General features: G+C 42.2%; 2 protein-coding genes across 5 annotated transcripts; both read left to right on the forward strand.

Moving 5' to 3' along the window:
• The first annotated feature begins 3,580 nt into the window (after positions 1-3,580).
• Positions 3,581-5,125, forward strand: LOC104441955 (putrescine hydroxycinnamoyltransferase 2). Its single transcript, XM_010055223.3, has 2 exons — positions 3,581-4,188; positions 4,376-5,125. Exons 1-2 carry the CDS (start codon positions 3,664-3,666, stop codon positions 5,000-5,002), a joined length of 1,152 nt encoding a protein of 383 aa, XP_010053525.2. The 5' UTR covers positions 3,581-3,663; the 3' UTR covers positions 5,003-5,125.
• Positions 5,126-14,560: 9,435 nt separating this feature from the next.
• LOC104441956 lies at positions 14,561-20,237 on the forward strand. 4 transcript variants are annotated; one of them, XM_010055225.3, is made up of 8 exons: positions 14,564-15,078; positions 15,392-15,480; positions 15,567-15,642; positions 16,544-16,593; positions 16,680-17,027; positions 18,004-18,042; positions 18,362-18,464; positions 20,025-20,237. In XM_010055225.3, exons 1-8 carry the CDS (start codon positions 14,889-14,891, stop codon positions 20,084-20,086), a joined length of 957 nt encoding a protein of 318 aa, XP_010053527.2. In that variant the 5' UTR covers positions 14,564-14,888; the 3' UTR covers positions 20,087-20,237. The 4 variants fall into 4 exon arrangements, with proteins under 4 accessions (XP_039167623.1, XP_010053527.2, XP_010053526.2 ...); XM_010055224.3 differs by lacking the exon at positions 20,025-20,237 and having other exon boundaries at positions 18,362-18,866; XM_010055226.3 differs by lacking the exon at positions 20,025-20,237 and having other exon boundaries at positions 15,066-15,176; positions 18,362-18,866.
• The last annotated feature ends 2,608 nt before the right edge of the window (positions 20,238-22,845 follow it).

The following is a 22,845-nucleotide window of genomic DNA, read 5'->3' on the forward strand; positions in this document are numbered from 1 at the left end:
CTCGAACGCGGATTGGGCCAGTGCCCGAACCCGGGGCAAAGACATTTGATTCTCGACCCGGCCCGGCCCGGCCCGGCCAATTGTGGCAGAGGGGAAGATATTAAAGGGATTTTGCTACAACAGCCCCCCGGACATCGGGAAATTAGATATTGACCCCATCGGGCTCTGACAGCACCGTCGAGCTATGTAAATTGAAGTTTTGCAGCATATACTTGGGCGAAGACCAAATTCATCAAGAGATTGAAGTGCATTTGGCCCAACTTGGACTATGTCCAATTTAGGGATGATTGATTCCTGAATCCGGTCCAGTCCAATAGAACATATCATTATTTTTTTTCATGTTTCCATTTGGATATAGTAAGGCATGAAATGTAATCATTCTATTCTAGAAATTAATTTCTGATTAGAAATTAATTTTTCTATTTCTATTCATCGGATAAGTTTTTAAGTAAAAATACACGTGAAATAATCTTATAAAATTTTTGTACCTGAAATAGAAATTCGTTTAATAATTACACAAAAATTCTCCATTCCAAGTGGTAGTGGGAGGCATCCGATGTCTGTTGGCCGGTGGCGAGTGTCCAGTGACCGGCAAGAGGCAACGAGAGGTGAGCAAGTAGCGTTGGGAGGTGGGTGACTAGTGGGAGGGGGTGGCGATTGGTGACTGGAGGGCGGCAATGGGCAATTGGTGGCCGATGGTCGACAACTGGGGGTAGGTAGTTGGCGTCTAGCATCCCATGAGCGGCGAGTGGACGTTGAAGAAAGTGAACAATGAGAAGAGTCCCCATTTCTTAAAAAATGAAAAAAAAAATTAGCTTATGATTTTTGGAGTAAAAATTTGTTCTAGAAATAGAAAAATGAAATTGTATTACCAAACAGATTTCTGTTATAAATTTATTTGAGAGAATAGAAAAATAAGAGAAATAAAGAAACATAATGGTTATTATTCATGTATTTATTATCCAAAGCATGACCAAACAAATTTAGAGCTCGAGACAAATCCTATGCTTTCATCCGGATATCTCATTATTCAATTACACGCTCATATTCCTTGAAAACAATAAATGAAATCCAATAAATTTTTTGAAGAAATAAAAATTATATTAAAAGGTATACGTAATCAGTATGGTTTGGTTCATTTTTGGAATCGGAAAACATTTCCACTTTTAGGAACTAGGAATTGCACGGATATTCTTGGGAATCGGATCCAACCGATTGGTTCGATTTGGTTTGGTCTGGCTCGGATAGTTCGTTTTACACATCCCTAGTCCAATTGGCCTGTTGCCCATGCGAATCAAACCAATTGGCCGACGGTAATTGGGCTGCCATGGCCAATCCAACGCGGTCGTGCCTGTTCTACCGACCCTTTCCACGGCCCTTTTGGTACTTAGTTCTGAAACCTACCGACTATGCTCAATGGGTGATGATCGATGCAAATGTTCAACCAAAACTAAAGTGGGGGCAGTGGGACCGAAATAAGAGGGGGTCCTCAGCAATAACATTCCTGAATGCTGGATAATATGATTTCGTGCGTCCCGTGCTGGAAGTCATAAATTGGATCGTGACATTTATCTATCCATCGGGTAGCAAATTGCCCCGTCCAGCTCATCGACACCACAAGGTCTAGCTGCCAATCCTGCGGTGCAATAATCAGCCGCCTAGCAGCATCCTTCTCTCCCCATTCGGAGAAACTCCTACTGATCTCTCCAACTGCCAACCGCTATTTCCCACAGGAAAACGAAGTGGCAATAGGGCATTCATTATCTCCAGCAAATCTTTGCTCCGACTGCACCCGCGACGATATCGACACCCCTCTGGCTTATACACGATTCTACCCACCTCCGATCCGATACGGTCTCAAAAGGGTCTCTGTTCCTCTCGCTTGATTCGGTTGGTTTGTAGGAATTCCCAAGGGGCTTAGTTTCGCCTTTCTTTACACAGCAGGCTCTGGTCGATACTCGCCTTGTGATCTCCTCACATCCTGATCGAGGGCCACGAGTTATTTGGTCCGAAGGGCTTAGTTCGCCTTCTGGGAATTCGATGGACTCGAGAGAATCGAACTGAGGGGCTTTGATGCTTCGATTTGATAATCATCGCTCTGCCTTGATGTTGAGCAAAGCCCGACCAACCATTTATCAAACACAAAGCAGGCAAGGAAGGCAGCCTGATGACTACACACTTGGTATTTCTTTATTTTGTAATTATGAGGAGAACGCGATGACAGATACGTAGTTATACCAGATCCGGCAGGCTCCAATTGGTGGTAGATGCTACAGTTGGGAAAAATTCAGTACTGTTCCCAATCCCCAGAGAAACTTGCTTGGCTAAAGTGGGGCCACAATTAGTACTTATTTTCCCACAAAATTACTCTGCATCTCTACTAATGTCCTAGGCTACTAATGTCGTAGGCTGTTAAGGGCACGCATGATAAAATTTTTTGAATATAAATTAATTTGTATTTCCCATACGAGTTTTTGAGTAAAGAAACATATTTGATAATGATTCAAAATTTTTACTTTTGGAATAAAAATTCATTTGATAATATAATAAAATTTCTATTTCTAGGGGTTGCGTTCAGCATTTGGCGGCGAGTGTCCAAAGTGGTCAATGGGCAGGCGTCTGACATCCGACAACGGCATTCGGCGATCAACAACCAGTGATGGGCGATCGAAGTCCTGTGTCCAGCGGTGGGCGGCCGATTGGTGATGTTTGGCGTCCGACGTAGAGTGTTTGGTGGTTAGCGATCGGCGTTTGGTGGCGAGTGGTGACGACCGGCAGTCGATGGGTGGTGGCTGATGACTAGTAATGGGTGGTAGAAGTCCGGCACTCAGCGGTGGGTGTTCGGTAGTGGGCGGCCAATGGCGGGCAATGGGCGTCTCATGGGTGGCGAGTGGTCGATGAGTGATGATGAGAGTGAACGATGGACAAAAAACTAAAAATTTTAGCTTTTAATTTAAGCTCTAAATCTATTTCGGAATAAGAATCTGTTTTAAAATTAATAAAATAAAATTGCGTTACCAAACGGATTTAGTTCTAAACTTGTCGTGAGAAACATAAAAAAAGAAAGATAAAGAAATTGAAATTTTATCATGTGTGCATTCTAAATCTAGCATCAAATTCCGGTACGCGATCCACTCCTATTATATCGTTTCTCCATACCGTGTATCGTTGTTGATGACTCACGGGATGTGTCCCTTTTGTGATCCGCGGAATGATGATTTGAATTGAAAATACATTTCGAGTTACATCCGGGATTCAACGAATCATCGAGTGAAGTCAGCGGCGGAGGCTCCAACGACGTTTGACCTTTCGCTTGATTTTCTGTCCTCGGAAAGGACAGCGAGACCGATGAGACAAGGAAAGAGAAAGGATTAGCTCCAATTTGACGACCTAATCTTCTAGAAAATGCTGTTAATTTGCATTCCTAAAGTCTCCCTTGCAGTACGGTTAGGTGCAGCAGCATACCAATGCCCACTCCCCTTCTTCTAAACCACATAGTAATTAAAACCTGCTCTTTGAAGGCCAATCCTCGCTCCACACCTCCATCAGTGACCATGTCCGTGGACCCATGATTAACAGAGGGCAAGCGTTCTCTTTTAATAATATCGGATTAACTACTTTCCAAGACACATTCAATAATGTGACTTCTGATTCTGGCTATAAATGAGCCGGCAGGAACCATCAGAGAGGCACTGTCCCAAGTTACCAAAGATGACGACGGAGAACGGCACGGCCACCGGACTGCCTTCCAGGGTCCAGTACGAGGCCATCCTCAGTGTCACCGCCTTCAAGGCGACCGAACCGCGCCTGATTCAGCCTGTCTTGGTCGCTGACCCCGCTGGCACCGGGATCTTCCAGAAGTGCTTCAACGTGATCCTGTACTATCGAGCGCTGGTGGAGGGTGAGACCGGCTGGGCCTTCTCAGGGTGGATCAAGGAGTCGATGGGGAGAGCTTTCACTGAGCAGCCGCTCCTCTGCGGGCGGCTCCGGCGAGGCGAGGGCGGCAGCGGAGGGGAGCTAGAGATCGTGTCGAACGACAGCGGCGCCAGGCTCATCGAGGCTAGGATCGGGGTGACTCTGGATGAGTTTCTTGGCTCCGAGAGGAGGGCGGATGGTGAAGCTGAGCTAGTGCATTGGAAGGACATCGATGCACAGAATCCTCAGTTCTGTCCACTCTTCTACATCCAGGTAAAATTCAATCTCCTAAACTCATCCTAGACATGGATCAGACGGTCATATGGGTCTCGTGCAAGTACCCGATTTCACCGTCCCGGACATTCAAATCGTTGAAGGAGGACAAGAGAGTTGATTAGAACTATATTAGCAGATGAAGGTTTATGATCTTCCCCCCTCATCTTGTTTGTGGTTTTTCCAGGTGACGAACTTTCAGTGTGGTGGCTATTCAATTGGGATAAGCTGTAGCCTATTACTTCTAGACCCAATCTCTACAATAAATCTCATCAAGAGATGGGCCACCATCCATAATGACCTAAACTTAATTCCTGGAGATAATGCACCCAAGAAACCCATTTTCTATCTCTCCAGCACCAGACGCAGTGACTCACCGCTGACCTCTCTCTCCCCGAGTCCTTGCCCGAAGACTGTCCAGACATTGGTCTTCAAAGTCAACGCCGCCCACGCGAAGGCCGGCAGTGAACTGAGCAAGGCACTCGCGCTGCTGTGCACCGAGGAGGCGGAGAAGAAACTGGAGAACAAGATGGGGTCGAGATTCGCGTTGCTGGTGAAAGAAGGATCGGGGATTGTCACGGCGGAGTGCGTTGAGAGAAGTGGAGCTGTTCAGGTCAAGACCGAGATGGCTGCAAGTGAAGTGACTCTGGAGAGGCTGGGCTTGAGCGGCGTGACTTTCAGGAGAGGAAACGAGCCTGCTCTGGTCTCGCATTGGGTCGCGTCCGGCGATGGGTTTGTGATGGTGGCACCATGTGGGGGTGGCGATGATGGCGTGCCTGGATTTAATGTCTTTGTCACGATTCCTAGAGAGTGATCACATTCATCGTAGGTTGCACCTATTTGCCATTCTAGCTTCTATATTGATTGTCTTTTCCTTCTTGAATTCGATGATTGCCTTTCTCTTTTCTGCTTAAGATCCAATGATCACTTAAATGAATCGAGGCCGTGCATTTTCTGCGTCAAAAGTCGATCTCAAGTGTGAGCTCAATTCACACTTCGAATTAGACACTTGTCTGCTTCGCAAACACATCAAAGAACCGAAACTTTCGACATATTCAGCATTCGCGATATATAATCAAACGGAATGACTCATCTCGAGCTTGTTGATCATTTGTAGAGCTCGCATATTCATTGAGCCTGAGCAGACACGGTCCACTCCTTCTATATATAAACCTTGACACTTTCAAGCAGCGGTTTTCTTGCTCTTCGCTCTTCCGTCAACGACTGGGTCTGCAGTTTATCCGACGAACCAACTGAGCTTGTGCGATAAGCCTCGTTAGCCAGAAACGTTCCAAGGCGGTCAATTTCTTCACGGCACACCATGATGGAGCTCCCACTTTCTGGTGAACGAACGGCCAATGGGAAGAGATAGCTTCTTGCGTTGCGTTTGGCCAGTACAATGACTACGACTGAGGAGGCTCATAAGAGCGAAGCTTGCCAGGAAACAAAAAACTACGGATTCCAGCTGCTCTTTATGTTATATTGTACACGTTGAAGTGACAACTAGCGCCAACCTAAGTTCATTTTTATCGCCATGAGATCTGCATCTTCTCTGCGAAGACTCCTGTACTTCATGATGAGCACGAAGGGGCACAAAGGGTACTGTTGGCTGAAGCAACGTGTGCACATATTTGTCAATGGGAAAATGACACTAGGAGAGCCACAACTTTCATACAACCATTACTTTAAAGTGCCAAATTGGATAAAAAAAGTCCGCTTAAGTGCCTTCGATGACAAATTCCGCCTAAAGATCCTACGTGGCTTTCTTAATTAGATATTATTGTCCATGTTGATTTTTTATAAAGAAAAAGTCCACGTCTCTACATCTTTGGTTAATCAAGTCTAACCAGACAATGGACACACACCATCGTCGTCATCCAAGGCGTCAAACATGCCATCGTCCATGGGCGCCGTAGCTGCTGCATGACTGATGAGGTGAGTCGTCCTCCCTCTGCATTTGCTATCTGATCTGTGGCCGCTGTAGCTGCTCCATGACCGTCCTCCCTCAGTCTTCACTGTGGCAGATCAGATCTGGCCGGCCGGACCTAGAGTCATAGGACGAGTTGCTCACGCGGAGAAAACAGGCGAAGACTCGACGATTCTTCTTCGAGCAGCCTTCGGCACAACTGTATCAAAAGTCTTCCTGCTGTGATAGCGCGACGCACAGCTCTAATGCCAATTGTTGGACTCAAATGGATATTCTAACTAAAATAAACACTCAATATTGTTATTACAAGTGCACTCAACACCGTTCACACGCTCAACGATATTTTATTTTGAGACTCTTTTCCACTCAACAAGGGGAGCCTCACTCTCTCACGACGCTCACACCAAGTGTTTGCTTCACTCTCGCTCAGTGCAAATGGAGGAGGGCCTTGCCGATCTATACTAGAGCTTAGTCGGTGGAGGAAGCCTCCACACTCTTCTACGTATCTCTTGAAGTGATCATTACATTGCAACTTGCTTTAGCTGATTTTATCTTAGAGAACTCCAAAGTGGCGTACAAGTCTTCTTGACAACTTCTTGGTTGATTTTTCTTTGGAAAAATCTGGCCATGGCTACTTCTATAAAAATCTAGTAATGAGAGGAAAGCGATGCTTTCTTCAACACTCCCCCTCACCGACTATTCTCTCTCGATGCGGATCTAGCAATCATATGAGGTGGTTTTTGGTTAGCTACCTATCATTTTCTTCCTTTAATCCTCTGGCACTCCTCCCTGGGTTTGCCCGCTTCTCGTGCTGATTGAGGAAGTGCAAAATGGGGACCTGATTTAGCATTAAATGCTCTAACTTCTGCTGCCTATGTGATCAAGACTTATGTCTAAACTTTGTGAAGCTTGGATTTGGGCAACGCCTAATTGTCTCGGGCTTTAGTCTCTTTTTCCTTTATCTCGATCTCCATACTCGAATCTCTAGTAAGAGTTCGGAGATTGTAGCTCATGTGGTCAAGCCTCTCGTTTGTGACTTTCATTCCGTGCTATCAATTGATATAGCTCCATCTAAAGCACTTTGATATAGAGAGCCTGGTCCTTCTTCTCCTTACTCTTTTATTTTGCTCCCGAGATGATTGAGGCTTCTTTAATCCTTGCTTCCAGCGGTTCTTCTTAATCTCTCATTCAATTGACCCTTGCACCTTGAAGATGGCCTCTTCTTCTTGGGCAAATATTTCTTCTTCTCCTTTGTTAAATTATGATTCGAGTTTGATCGTTTGCAAAAATGCGATTCGCTGGATCTTTGAAGATTTATAAAAGAGAAAATATAAAATAAAATAAAAGGTGGGCCCATGTCTCTATCTCTTTATTTACACCGCCGAAACCTTTTTTGGCGTGAAGTCCCTCTGAACGTGCAGAATCGCAAAAGGTGGGGCCCAAGGTCAAACCTTTGACTTTGGGCACACGCCCACATATAAAAGGAAGTATTACTTAGGGTTTTTCTTCTTTCCCGAAAAATTGCTGCCAAAGCCTACATACAACAATCTGCAAGAAGCTGCACAAAGAAGCTGAAGATCTTTTCTTTTTGGCGTACGACTTGAACGCGTGGTAATTTTGTTGTCATGAGTTTATATCCAAATAAACTTTGGATTTTTGGTTAAATCTAGACGTGGGAAACACTCGAACGTTTGAGCAATTGTAAACTCTGATACTCCGATTATAGTGGATTATTTGCTGCTGGCTCTCCCTGTGGACGTAGGTACCGATACTCGGATCGAACCACGTAAATTTCTAGTGTCCCTATTTTTCTCATTTATTTCTCTGGTATTTTGCGTTGACGTAAATTACAAGATCATGTCGTTTCCACGTAATATATCCCAACAATTGGTATCAGAGCTTGGGGTTGGATTTCTTGATTGTGATTTGAAGCTTTTGCTTGTCTGATTATTATTTGGAAATTCTGTTAGTGCAATTATGTTTGAGAGGAAATATGAAATTGAGAAGTTTAACGGGAGCAACAACTTTGTGTTATGGAGCATAAAGATGCGAACTTTATTGATAATGTTTGGCCAAGGCACTAGATAGTGAAAATGAGTTGCCAATTATAATGAAAGCCTCTGAAAGGGTAGAGCTAATGGAAAAAGCAAAGAGCATAATCTTGTTAAATTTGACGGATGAGGTCTTAATAGAGGTTACTGAGGAGAAGAATGCCGCAACGTTATGGGCAAAACTTCAAGCACTCGTGAAGAAAGGTTTGAACAATCGCTTATACATGCTGAAGAAGATGTTTCAATTTAGATATATTTAAGGTACGTCTATCAGAACCCACCTAGATGAATTTAATAAACTCATGATGGATCTGAAGAACGTCAATAAAATACTTGATGATGAAGAACAAGACATGATATTGTTAGCCTCTTTACTAGAATCATGGGAGCACTTTACTGGTTCACTGTTGCAGGGGCGTACTACGATTACCTCGGAAAAGGTAAAGTCCACCTTATTTTCTAAGGAGTGGCAGAGAAAGTTATGTGATGATAGTTAGGCACAAGGAGTAGCGCAAGCACTGACGATTCGGGGTAGAGAACAACATCGAGGGCCTAGTAGCAGTAGAGGTAAAAGCAGATCAAAATTACGCCATAGAAAGTCCAAGGGACGTGTGAAGTGCTTTGAGTGTTATGAGAAGGGGCACATTAGGAGAGATTGTCTAAAGCAGAGAAATAAAGTTGATAGGCAGAATGTCACAAGCAGTGTGGCAAACGTTGCCAAGGGGAGCAATAGCGATGCGGAAGTTGTCTTATATGTGACTACTTCATCAAGAGACGAATTGGTGCTAGATTCGGGTTGTTCTTATCATATGATGCCTCATAATAACTAGTTTACTACTTACCAGACTGCAGATGGTGGTAGAGTTCTTTTGGGGAATAATGTAATTTGTAAGGTTGTGGGGATAGGGATAATTCGGATCCGGATGCACGATGGGGTGGTGCACACATTGACAGATGTGAGGCATGTACCTGAGCTCAAGAAGAACCTTATTCTCTAGGGACACTCGATGACATCGGGTGTAGGTACACTGCTGAAGGTGAAGTACTGAAGATCTCTCGAGGTGCCATGATAGTGATGAAGGGGAAGAAAGTGAATACTTTCTATCATCTACTGGGAGAGACCGTAACTAGAACCGCTGCAGTTTCATCATGTGAGTCAGACTTTAACTTGACTCAATTATGGTATATGCGTTTGGGGCACATGAGTGAGGTAGGTATGATGATGCTGAGTGAAAGGGGGTTGTTGAAGGGTCAAAAGACAGGAAAGCTGGACTTATGTGAGTACTACATCTATGGAAAGCAGCACTGAGTTAAGTTTACTATAGCTATTCATTCGACCAAACGACCAGTTGAACATATTCATTCAGATGTCTGGGGCCCGTCTTTGGTTTCTTCGAAAGGAGGTGCTTGATATATGCTGACTTTTATCGACGATTATTCGAGGAAGGTATGGGTATACTTTATGAAGTATAAATATGAAGTGTTTAATTGGTTCAAGAAATTTAAGACATTGATTGAAAATCAGTCAGATAAACAAATCAAGTGCCTGAGAACTGATAATGGCATGTAGTTTTGTGATAAAGATTTTACCGAGTTCTGCGAGAAAGAAGGTATTGTAAGATATCGCACGGTACCTGAGATGCCACGGCAGAATGGCGTGGCAGAACGTAAGAACAGAACTTTGCTTGAGCGAGCTTGATGCATGCTTTTGCATGCAGGACTTGGCAAGGAATTTTGGGCTGAAGTAGTAAACATGACATGTTACCTGATTAATCGATCTCCATTATCTGCTATCGAGTTGAAAATTCCTGAGGAAGTATGGTCGGGGAAACATGTTGATTATTCTGGATTACGTATATTCGAATGTCTTGCGTATGCTTATGCGAGTGATGGTAAGCTTGAGTCGAGAGCGAAAAAGAACATATTTCTAGGTTATGCACATGGGGTGAAAAGCTACCGGCTATGGTGCACCGATCCCAGATCACCTGGTTTTCTAATTAGTAGAGATGTGATATTCGACGAGATTGCAATGCTTTAATAGAGGAGTTTTGAGACACAACCAGCAAAGAAGACAAATCATGGTGTCATTAGTGAGGTGGAGCTTTAGGTGGAGACTCCAGAGATCTCGAAGGTAACAGAGGTTGAGACTGCAGATGAAGCCATAATTCCTGAAGTCGGTGATAATGAACAATCAGCAAAGCTGCCGCACACTATAGTTCTAGATAATAGAGAAGGTAAATTAAATCACCGGTACGTTATGATTATATAGATATTACTTATGCATTAACTGTAGGTGATGAGGTGGAGACAGATGAGCCTTCGTCTTACTCTGAAGCGATGGCTAGTTTGGAGTTGTCGTAGTGGCTAGAGGTTATGAGTGAATAGATGGAATCACTCCATCAAAATTAGACATGGGAGCTGGTCAAAGTACCAAAGAGCCAAAAGATTGTCGGAAGTAAATGGGTCTTTAAACGGAAAGAGGGCATTCCCGATGTCGAATCAATGAGGTATAAAGCGAGACTTGTGGCGAAGGAGTATACACAACGTGAGGGCATTGACTACAATGGGGTGTTCTCTCATGTGGTAAGACATACTTCAATTCGTATTTTACTTGCCTTAGTTACTTCACAGGATCTTGAGTTAGAACAACTAGATGTGAAAACTGCATTTCTTCACGGTGAGTTGGAGGAGCAGATTTACATGAGGCAACCGGAGGGATTTACTATTTCGGGTAAGGAAGATCATGTTTGCTTATTAAAGAAATCTTTGTATGTGTTGAAACAATCTCCCAAGCAGTGGTATAAACGTTTTGATGCTTTCATGGCTAGTCAAGACTATTCAAAAAGTCATATGGATAGCTACGTTTACTTTAGGAGATTGGAGAATGATTTTTTAATATATCTACTATTATATGTTGATGATATGCTTATAGAAGCTAAGAATATGTCTAATATTGATGTGTTGAAGAAACAATTAAATGCTGAATTTGAGATGAAAGATTTAGATGTTGCAAAGAAAATTTTGGGTATGGAGATTTTGCGTGATAGGACTACATGAGTTTTACGTCTATCTCAAAATAAATATATTGAGAAAATCATGGCATGTTTTAATATGCAGTCAGCAAAATCTGTAGGTACATCTTTAGCGAAGCACTTTAAACTTTCAGATAAATTATCACCGCTGACTGAGGAGGATGAGGAGCATATGTCTCGTGTTCCTTATTCTAGTGCCGTGGGTAATATTATGTATGTTATGATGTGCACTAGGCCTGATATTTCACAAGCTGTGAGTGTGGTTAGTCGCTATATGAAGCGTCCTAGTAAAGCTCATTAGGAAGCTGTTAAGTGGATTTTTAGATATTTGAAGGGGACAACAGACGTGAGTATAGTATATCGAAGAGATAGCAATGGCAATGAGACCACTGGTTTTGTAGATTCGGATCACGCTGGTGACTTGGATGATTGCAGATTTTTAGCAGGATATGTATTTACACTAGCGAGTGGTATAGTTAGTAGAAAAACATCCTTACAAGATCACATTGTCTTGTCTTCGACTAAGGCAGAGTACATGGCACTAACCTTTGTAGCGAAAGAGACGATATGGTTACAAAGTTTGCTCTCAAACTTTGAGTTAGAACAAAAAAGTGTGGATATACACTGTGATAACCAATGTGCGATATATTTGGCATATAATCCAGTTCATCACGAGTGAACGAAGCATATCAACATCAGGTACCACTTCATCCAAGATGTCTTAGCTAGGGGTATTGTTATTATTAAAAAGATTGCTACAGTAAATAATCTAGTAGACATGATGACTAAGTCTGTTCTTTTGGTGAAACTCAAGCTCTGCTTAAGCTCTATTGGCGTCTGTGGAGAATGAGCGCCTATCGGGGTGTTAGGAAAGTAGCATGGATGATGAGTACTATAACTTGGCTTCAAACATCGAGCCAAAGTAGAGAATTGTTAAATTATAACTTGAGTTTGAGCGTTTGCAAAAATGCGATTCGTTAGATTTTTGAAGATTTACAAAAGAAGAAATATAAAATAAAATAAAAGGTGGGCCCATGTCTCTGTTTCTTTATTTACACCGCCGAAACCTTTTTTAGCATGAAGTCCCTCTAAACGTGCAAAATTGCAAAAGGTGGGGCCCAAGGTCAAACCTTTGACCTTAGGCACACGCACATGTATAAAGGGAAGTATTATGTAGAATTTTTCTTCTTTCCCAAAAAGTTGCCGTCAAAGCCTATGTACAACGATCCAAGAGAAGCCACATGTCGCCGAGAGAGAGAAGCTGCACGAGGAAGCTAAAGATCTTTTCTTTTTGGCATATGACTTGAATGCGCGGTAATTTTGTTGTCGTGAATTTATATCCATGTAAGTTTTTGGTTAAATCTAGGTGTGGAAAACACTCGAGCATTTGAGCGATTGTAAACTCTGATACTCCGATTATAGTGGATTATTTGCTGCTGAATCTCCCTGTGAACGTAGGTATTGATACTCGGATCGAATCACGTAAATTTCTGGTGTTCTTATTTTTCTCGTTTATTTATCTGGTATTTCACGTTGACGTAAATTGCAAAATCCTGTCGTTTCCACATATTATATCCCAACATCCTTCAACATTTTGCAATATCTTCAGCTCAAACTGGAGTTTCTTGTGCTCTCTTTCATTGCTCTTGAGCTCCTTGTTCTTCCATCCTAGCATTATGTCCCTCTTCTTCCGCATATCTTCCGTATTCGTCTTCTCAACTCTCAACTTCTTCATCATGTCTTGCATTTCTTGTAGTTTCTTCTCTTGATTGTTTGTTGGTGTCATAAAACCATGAGAAAACAACGAAGTCTTGTTTTGCACAAGTTTAATCCTAATACCATTTAATATCTTCGAGTTAGTAATTCTACACACGCGTTGTTATATAAAAAGTAAGGAACATCTGTACTTCTTACGAAAAACAAAACTTGGCTAAAATTGGCTAAGCAATTGTAGGGGTGAGCATAGAGTGCGTTTGATAATTATTTTGTTTTCGAGAACAATTTTTTATTAGAAATTATTCTTTTTTATTTTGTTCCCAAGAATAATTTCTAAGTATTTTAAGCCGTTTAGTAACTGTCTAAAATTTCAATTCTCGTAATAGAATTACGTTTGGTACCGTCCTCAAAATTTCTACTTGAATCATTTGTTTTTTTATTTTTTAAATATTTTCTTTTTAATTTTTTTCTTTTTTTCTTTCTTTCACCTCTTCTTATTCTTCTTCTTCTTCTTCTTCTTCGTATTCTTTTTCTTCAAGGTGGTTGGTCGCTGGCCTTGGGATGATTGATGACCGACTAGATGAGGGTAGGTGACCTCATCGGAGCGTTGCCGGCCCTTGACCGGCTGTGCCTCGTCAGCTAAGCCTTGGCTAGGTGAGCAGCCTCGCCTAGATTTGGCAAGGTCAAGCCCCGCCGGTGGCTGAGTGAGCTCGGCCTCGCTAGATCTGGGTGAGGTTGAGCCTCGCCAATGGCTGGGGGAGGCCCTGGCGAGGCTTACCGGTGGTTGGGCGAGCTCGTCGAACTAGTCATTGATGATCGGCATCGGAGGGTGGCGGACATCGGATGGTGGCAGCGACGACAGTTGAAGAAGAACAAGAAAAAAGAAAAGAAAAGAGAAAAATAGGTGCTTGATTTTAGAATTGTTTCCGGGAATAAAGAATCAACTTTTTTACTTCTAAAATCCGTTTCAAATCTACTTCCAGGAACAAAAAAATAGAAATTTATTTTTGAGAACAAATTTTTTACCAAATGCATTTTTATTCCAAATTTATTCTTGGGAACAAAGTAATAGAAATCTTCACTGTTTGACAAGTTAACAAATAGACCCATATTGGACCAACAAAATCGGGAACTATCTAGACTGATCGGTTTGGCTTGGTTCTCAAAAATGTCAGTCGAGTTCCCGATTTTATCAAAATGGAACTTATAATTTTTTATCCGATTTTGAGGAGAATTAGACCAACTCTTTTTTTTTATTTCTTAAAAATAGCAATAAACCATAAATAGTAACAAATCTAGTATTTTTCAATTTTTTTTTTTTATTTTTATTTTTGCTAAGTGATCGGTTCCATTGGACTTGATCAGACCGGTCCACTCTTGCTCCCAAAAACTGAGAATCGGGCCTCTCAGTCTAGTTTCCGGTCCTTGGGAATCGAGAACCAGAAGTCGGATCGAGAACCGATAACCCTTAAGTATTGAGGCGTGGATGCATGGGCTGGGGTTAGCCTCACAAAGAGGCTGGCAAAATATAGATCTTACTTGGGCTTAAACTCTCTCCCCGGCCCAAACCACCGCAAGGGCCCAACCATCGTCTCCGGCTGAGTAGCCGCCATGTCCGCGAGCGGACGACCTCCGTCCTCCGACTGCGAAAGTCCTCGTTTTGACGTTTGGTTAGCAACGGACATCTTAGGTGGGAGAGACACCCTCGTCAAGAGCAGCGGAAGACCCACCTCCATCATCGTCTTCCAAAACCGGCTTATCCCCTCTAATCCCTTCTCTAATCACCGCTCCCGCATCTTCCTTGCTGCTGCTCCGACGCCAAGAAAGAGGACAGCTTGGCGACCCGCTTCTCCAGCTCACGGAAAGGAGCGGAAGCGGATTCGAAGAGAGACGGGGAGAGAGGAAGAAAGGTATATCCATTGTTCTTTTTAGCTACTGAAGAGGCGTTAAAGTCGGGGAGCGGCTTGTTGAAGAATGGAGAGCCGCGTCGGCAACGGGGAAAGCATAAGTAGCAGTGGCAGTAGCGTGGCTCTGAGCAATCAGAAGAAGCCCTTTCAGGGAATACGGGTACAGAATCCGTTTACTTTCAAAGTGGGTCAGGTATTCACCGGCTTCGGCATTGGTTGCGGTCTTGGTATCGGCGTTGGTCGCCCCATAAATCTGGGTACATTCTTTCTCTCTGTCGCTCTAAACCATTTGGATGAACTAGTGAGGAGATGGATTTCAGAAGGATTTTCAAGCCCGATGGTGCCAAGAAGCCATGTACTTTCCTGTGTTATTTAGAGCTTTATTCGTCTGTTTTGAGTTTTTGGGTTGCTAGCTGTGACGTTAGAAAGTGTTGTTTTGAATGGAATTTTTTTAGTACCTTTTATTTGTTTGTTTTGAGTTTTTGGGTTGCTAGCTGTGACGTTTGAAAGTGTTGTGTTGAATGGAATTTCGTGAGTTCCTTACTGTGGTATGTTGGGGATGTCCACCAGGTGCAATACCGGTGGTAAATCAAGTTATGAGTGCCACAAGTGGAGCAACTTATGCATTATCTGGTGTCACGAGGCACGTCAATGACGGGGTGAGTCGAATTGTAGTTATTCTTCTTCCTCGATGTAACTTGAAGTTTTTTGCCAATGTTTCTTCTCTTGTTCATTGATTTTTCAGCTGAGGAAGCTTGGAGCGAAAAATGTCGAAGCTGGTATTGGGTGCGGAGTAGGCTTTGGCCATGGATTTGGAGTTGGTATGTCGTAGTCCGTGATCCTAGAGGGAAAATTAACTCCCATGTGTTCTACGAATACATTTGTTGAAATTTGAGTTCACTTTGGTTGCGTTATGAGATCCATTTGCCTTGAAAAAAGGACAAGTTTTATGTCATCTATGTGACAGTTTCTATTGCATTTGGTAATGCCTCGAGTTGTTGCAAAATGGTAGATGTAACATGTGACATAATTATTGCAACTTGAGGTCAATGGTATGCAGATGTTTGTGTCAGTGCCATATCATTGCAAACATCTCGGAGGAGGAATGATTGTGAAAGGCTATTGTAGAGGGATTCTGCAATCTTCAAGTGCCTCTTTTGGCATACAGAAAGAAAGCCCTTCCTTTAAATTTGTACAGATGATTAAAAGCTAAAAAGCCGACTGTCTATAGGCATTAGGTAAAAGTAGTCCTTCACAGAGTATGTTGCAGTAACTGAGTTGACATGAGAGAAATATCATGATGGGATTATATATCGTGGATTCTGCTTATCAGCTGACTGTTTCAGAAAGCATCACTCAGGTGCTCTTATACTAAGTCAGAATATTGTTGGCAGTAATTGCCTCTAATGGAGATCATGGATGCTTTATCTTTACTTGTAACTACATGAAATTTTATCATATTCAATAAATGCGGATGAGTTGGGGCTTTTCTTAAATAGATGGCTTTTGCAATAGATTGGTAGTCTTTTGATACTCTAGCGATGGATGTTTTGTTTTGTCCTATAATCCAAATACCTCTATTTCTTCTATAGGTTTATCTAGAAACTGACCATCAATATTGTTACCTCTCTCTCTCTCTCTCTCACTCTCTATGTAAGCTCACAGTTTACATTGCCCTGCCCTCCGTATTTGAATACTGAACAATGCATGCTTTCTTCGCAGGACTTGCACTGAAGCCTGGAGTGATAAATCAGATACAATCTAATGCAGTGGTATGTATAATCTTCTTGATGTCTTCTGTGTTTTTTGTCATGTTGACTTCAGTCAGTCATCTGAATGCCAACTTTAAATTTGGCAGCAACTCATGACGAAGGTGATGTTAAAGTTTGGGATGGCTCCCAATTTATCCATTGGGCAGGGAGCCCTTCCTGCTTCTCTTCAAGGGGGCTTGAACATGATGAACATGCCCTCAAATGCAAACCAAATAGGAAATCCTATGCAGCTTGGTCCCAAGTTAGCTGAGAACATATCACCAAGACTGCCAGGACTGGGAACTATGGGCTTGGGTTCTTCACATGAAAGTATTTCATCCCCGAGCGTTCCAGAACACTCAGACCCGTCCACTGCCAGTCGAACAGAGAAGGTTTTAAACGACTTCTTGCAAAATCCTGTTCTGAAGCAAGAGGACAGTGAATTAAAGGATCTGGTAGGTAGTGGGCTTGGAATATCACAACCTTTGTATTCCTTGTCAGAATTTGTCCGGTAATTGTGATTTGAGAGATTTTTATAGTTTTATTTTGCCTTCTTTTTATCATCCCGCATTCTTATCTCCTTTTGCTTTTTTTATTTTATTTTAGCTCAGCCATTTTCTAACTGCACAAGTTTGCTTTTCAGAACAAAGTTTTGAGTTATATTGGCAGATATTTCCTGTTTCTTCTGTTGATTTAGTTGATAAGGGGCAATGGCACTCCTTGCTATTGCTAACTTTAATTGCTGCAGTATTTTCTTGGTTGCTGTTTGGCCTTTGTTTTCTTCATATGGGTGGGACTGCTGTCAAGTTCATTCCATCCTAGTAGTTGAAATCAACATGTGGTAACAATGTTTCATCTGTCTGCAATGTGCATTTCAGAGGATAAGATTATTGGGGAACAAACAATCGTTAGAGTAGAATCTTTTTTGCTTTCTTGTTTCTTATAAAGAAAACTATCAAGAGTGTAAGGATTAAATATACTGAAGAGACTCATTTTTCTATGCGTATGCACTATAACATTTTGGATCTGGAACAGTAGGTGGAAGTGTGCTTGGGAGCCTCACAACCTTGAAGGACATTATCCTGTAGTTCTCAAGCAACCAAAAACATAGATGAGGATAAGACCACAAGTATCTTCCAGTGATATGTAACTCAATTGCTGCATGCGTTCTAGGAGAGTGCTAATTATAATATTTATTGAAATAGAAAAAAGAATCCGGTCTGAGTTCTCAATGCTGAATATTTCACTTGAACTGCAACCATAGCATCATTTCGTTCACATTATATACTGGGTTGAGGTATCTACCATATGTCAATGAGGTTTATATGTTCCTTTTTCTTTTGCGTGGATGAAGCTGACTCATTTAGTAGGCAAAAGTTTGTTGCTGTTATTGGTGCTTTTATCTTATTCGATTCAATTTCATGTTTGTAGGCAGGACGCTTGCGAGCGGAGAATAATGTGCTTCAAATGGTAATGTTAAGAACATTTGTATCCTGCGTTCATTTGTGTATGTGGGTGTCTAAGTTTGCACCTGTCCCCGAGAGATCTTAAAGCTTGCTTACTGCATTCAAGAAACCTGGTCATCCTCGAAAACTTCTGGCTCTTTCATTAAAGTGACCAGGGTTCTTGAAAATACTGTCTTAGAGATAATTAACCTCCACAGTCTGTACATATTTTCACATTGTATCTGTACCAATTAACTGCTTATCTTTAATGGGGTGCTAGTTAACATGTCTTCTGCTTGGCTGATTGGTGGCCCATTCATTGAGTTAATGTCCTATTTATTTAGGTGTTGAAGCATCAGCAAGTCATCGAGGAGCTCATGGAGGAGAACGAAAAGCTGCGCCAGATACTGGTTGAAGATTTAAAAGTATCTCCAAGCAAGATAAAAGGCACGTACTCTAGTAAAAGTAATTCTCCATGTGACGATTGTTTTGAGTGTCGAAGGAGACAAAGAAGAAAATAATATGAAATAAAATCATTTCCTGTGCAATTACCAAAAGTACTACATTAAACATCATGCTTGACCTGAGAAGCTGCTGCCTCTTTTCTTGTGCTGAGTTTACCCCATTAAGTTGCCTCTGAAACTTGAAAGGAGCATGATCATTGTCGGGGATCTGTTAGAGCAAGAGGCAGCTGACTAAAGTTGAGGTTTCCTGATAATTTTGTTAGGTTGGAGGAGAAACTAACACAGATTTTTGGATGTGCAAAGGCATTCTATCTTGAGCAATAAATGGTGTGTTTATTTTCTGACTTGCTTTCTGAGAAAGGAAAAGAAAGATTGATTCGAGCAGGAATGTTCTCTTGTCTTCGCCGTTTTATGTTGCTCCTTCAGTGAATACATGCTTACTATTTTCTTCTCCTGATTGGAGTGCAAGGATGAAAATTAGTATATCTAGAACTCATTAATAATTATATATATATAAAACTTGTCCAATGAGTCAGGGGGGATGTTGGCTTTGAGCATTCAACATGGGGAGGTCTAGCAACTCCATCGTTGGGTTATTAACCAGGTCACATTGGCAATCGTAATCTCGCACATAAAAAAGTGAGAAATCTCAAGAGTAGTGCCTGGGTAGTTAAGTATCTTCCTTGATATGGACGCACCACTGTGAAATTATGGACATCTGCTTGTATTTGCCACAGCCATGTGTTTTGGTTTCAATGCGTGCTCTGTAGTTTTGCAATAGTGGCCGCACTAGGTTGAAAAGTCTTCTCGGTGCCCAACTTATATGGCAACAAATGAAAGTCAATCAAGCAATTGTAGTCTGCAAACGCCATTGAGTAATGGCCAAAAGGTCCCCCCGAGGAAGATGATGTGTATGCATGAGAAAGGCCTTCTTTTTTCCGGGATTTTCTGTGTTGTGTGAGTGCTTTTCTTATCTGATCTACGCAAAATAGTTCACGTCATTTGATGTTTTGTTAATCAAATTATAAAGATTCGGATCATAGTGTAAAGAAAGTATTGCTTCCATGTTCTTATATTCGGATTCCATATGCTCCTCTTTCTTCGAGCGTGAGTTGCTTGGTTCATTGAAATGAGTTTAATCAAATATTTCTCCATAAAGTGCTAACATGCACATTGCCTGTGATTGCATCGGTGAAATAATGAACTAAAGAACTCTAGGTAAAGGTTGTGGAAAGGCCGCTTTAGTATCGTGTTCTTTAGGGAAATAATGCAAAGTTGAAAGAAAAGGGCATGATCCTCACTTATTGTACTTTCTAGATGGAATCCAATGCTCACACTTGGCTTTTTCTGTGAAAACATTAACCCCTTTTTCTTCTTCCAAGAATCTGATTTCCTTTCCTTCCAGGGCAAAAGAGATTCCCTATGACTTGGCTTAATTTTCTCAACAGCATGCGAAACTTTTTGGATCACTTCCACTCTTTTGCACTAGATTACCACCACAATCTGCAACTCACTGCACAGTGTTATCCTCTCTAACCTGCAGATCAAGGGAGCAGAGTCGACGTGCTCATCGGATCTCAACCTAATAATTGGGCTGAAAAGTGAAAATATGGACAAGAAATGGAACCTGAGAATGATTTGGTTGCAGTCGTTGCGTTGTGCTTGCTATGTGACTTAGTGATGATATAAATGAATCGAAATTGGGTCCTTTCCAATTTATAGCGCGTAAAATTTCTTTATTTGTGTGACTTAACTATCGAAATCCAATAGTAGCTCTCTATTGTGTTACGAGGTTGCCATGCTCCATGTACGATAATTGAAAGCATCCCTTCCCTTGTAGTACTTACGCAAATGAGGAGAATCGTCAACCGACAAGTGAACTTGCCGATGGGCCGGCACCATTCGTGAAACGTGTGTACAACTTAGAAAATCTACACTAACGCCCCAGCTTCCTCCTCTTTGAAACACACACGCAGAGACAGGTACAAAAGTGTGGGGTTGACGCACCATGTGGACATCACTTTCCTACGATCATTGCTCCACTGTCTTAAAGCTACGGCTGAGCCCCACCATCGCAAATTGCCAACCATTCTTGCCCACTAGAACTCAAAAAAACAAAGCCCCATCCCTTCCACCATATCTCTCCCACATTCCCATTACACATCCATCCCCCACCCCCCACTCACCAAAAAAAAAAAAAAAAAAAAAACACAACAATAATACACACTCCACATTTTTCCCATTGGCAAAAGGAACTCAAAACCTGACTCTCTTCCTCATAATTCTAGCACCACCTAACTTTATGTTCATTCCCCACCACCACCATGTCTCTACCCATCATTCCTTCTCCATCTACCCTCCCAAAAAGCCATCTAGGTTTAGGAAAATCCAATTGGGTGTTTTCTCAAGTTGATTCGGAGTTTTTGCCCAAAAAAAGCAGAGCATGACTGAGAGTACTACAAGCTCCAAAGCTTGAATCCTCCATGATCGATGGCAGAAGATAACCCAAAATATTGCAGAGAGTTTTAGCAATAATTGACATCATACATGAAGCAAGATATTACATACATCAATCCCAGTTTGCTATACCCTAGAAGGCTGATGTAGCTTTTTAAAGACGAGCAAGTTGAGCTTGGACGGCAACAGCTTTTGATAAATGACACATTTGTCCGTTTTGTGTTGCTAGTTCAGGAGAAAGCAAAAAAAAAAGAAGAAGCTAAAATGGGCCTTACGAGGAGCGGAACACAAACGAGACAACATCCATCTTATTAAACTACACTGTCATAATGCTACAAAGTGCTGTAACATCTCTCGAGAATCCTCACAAATCTTCACCTATATATAATAGGTAGGTTGCCCAAGAATCAGAGAAGTTAAACAAGGGAAGGAAGAGAAACCTTGACTAAATATAAAAAAAAGAACAGGACAAACAAAGGACAAAAGAATTACGTGAAACGAAATCTTAATCTACACCAAATTCAAACAAATGGACCCTGTGCAATAATTTAGAGCAGTAATGCAGCTGCTGCTGATAGAACCATCAAGGCCATGCTATTCCCGTGAGCAAAAGCAATGTTGCTCGGTGAGGAGGGTACCGGTGTTGCGGAGGGTGCTGGCATCGGACCCATAGGACCCATTGCTGCAGGCGGGGGAGGAGAGGCCGGCATCGGAGGTTCCGTTGGAGAAGACATAGGTGTTGGCGGGCTGCTCATGGACGGGCTGGGGCTCATCGTTGGGCTGGAAGTCGGAGGAGACATCGTCGGCACAGGGGCGGTGGTGGGGGGTGGCGCCATGGTGGACGGAGGCGGTGCCATGGTGGTGGGAGGGCCGGCGATGTAGGAGGGCGGCATTGTCATGGGGGTGGTAGACGGGGAGGGTGAAGGAGATTGAGCAGTTGCTGACGGGGCTAGGAGAGAGAGGAGGACGATTGAGCAAAGCATGAGGCTGGGGAGAGCCATGCTTGTGTGACTGAGGCAATGGGAAGTGACCCTGGCTTGGCAAGATGGAAAATAATAGGGGTGAGGTTGCTATATAGAGCCAAGGGCGAGGAATAGCTGGAGGTGCTTTATGACTTTTTGTAGGTTAACCAAGGAGTGCACGGACATTGCCTGCACTCTCTTGCCCCACTAACTAAGCAAAGTTAACAAGTGTCACAAAATTGTCCAATCAATCCTAAACATAGTGTACAGCTACCATTTCAATTATAAAATTTTCAATTTGGCCATTATAATCTTAAATCTTTTGCATGAAATTTTAATATAGGCCAATTGCCTCCCGGAAACCGCCACCGTGGTGATCCACAAGTTACCTACATTAACATGTCATATAAAATGGTCGACGATAATTAGATGCCACATAGGACTACAATCGCATAAAAGTAGGGAACTTAGGGATTGATCCACAATTTTCCTATTTTCAGAAATAATTTTTGTTCATAAATAGTTTTTTTTTTTTTTTCATTTTTACTCCCTAGATGAGTTTTTGAGCATGTGTTTGGAATCGCACAAAATTTATATTTCGAAATAGAAGAAAGAATAAGAATGTGCTTGGTACGACCTTCAAATTTTTCTAGTCTTTAAATAATTTTACGAAATTTTTGTAATTTTTTTTGTATTTTTTTCTCTTTTTCCTCAATTCTTCTTCTTCCTCTACCAAGTTGTTGGACCTCAGCGATGGCCAACAATCAACCAAAGACCAGAGCTGGCGACCTCGTCGGCCTTGAGGGATCCTCGTTGAGGGCTGGCGAGGCTCTAGTGAGGCTCCCTCGAGGCCCCATGATTGGCCAAAAAAGGAAGAAGAAAAAAGCAGAAAAAAGGAAAAAAAAAAGGACCTATTTCAAAAATTGTTCCCGCGAGTAAAAAAAT

Source organism: Eucalyptus grandis, chromosome 4 (assembly GCF_016545825.1).
Source record: "Eucalyptus grandis isolate ANBG69807.140 chromosome 4, ASM1654582v1, whole genome shotgun sequence".
Taxonomy (NCBI): Eukaryota; Viridiplantae; Streptophyta; class Magnoliopsida; order Myrtales; family Myrtaceae; genus Eucalyptus; species Eucalyptus grandis.

Excerpts from the sequence above, each read along its gene's own strand:
- LOC104441955 (XM_010055223.3), top strand. The coding sequence starts at position 3,664 with ATGAGCCGGCAGGAACCATCAGAGAGGCACTGTCCCAAGTTACCAAAG. Across the intron at positions 4,189-4,375 it reads GTCCACTCTTCTACATCCAG|GTGACGAACTTTCAGTGTGG; the intron begins GTAAAATTCAAT and ends TGGTTTTTCCAG.
- LOC104441956 (XM_010055224.3), top strand. The coding sequence starts at position 14,889 with ATGGAGAGCCGCGTCGGCAACGGGGAAAGCATAAGTAGCAGTGGCAGT. Across the intron at positions 15,481-15,566 it reads CGAGGCACGTCAATGACGGG|CTGAGGAAGCTTGGAGCGAA; the intron begins GTGAGTCGAATT and ends TTGATTTTTCAG. Across the intron at positions 15,643-16,543 it reads TGGCCATGGATTTGGAGTTG|GACTTGCACTGAAGCCTGGA; the intron begins GTATGTCGTAGT and ends CTTTCTTCGCAG.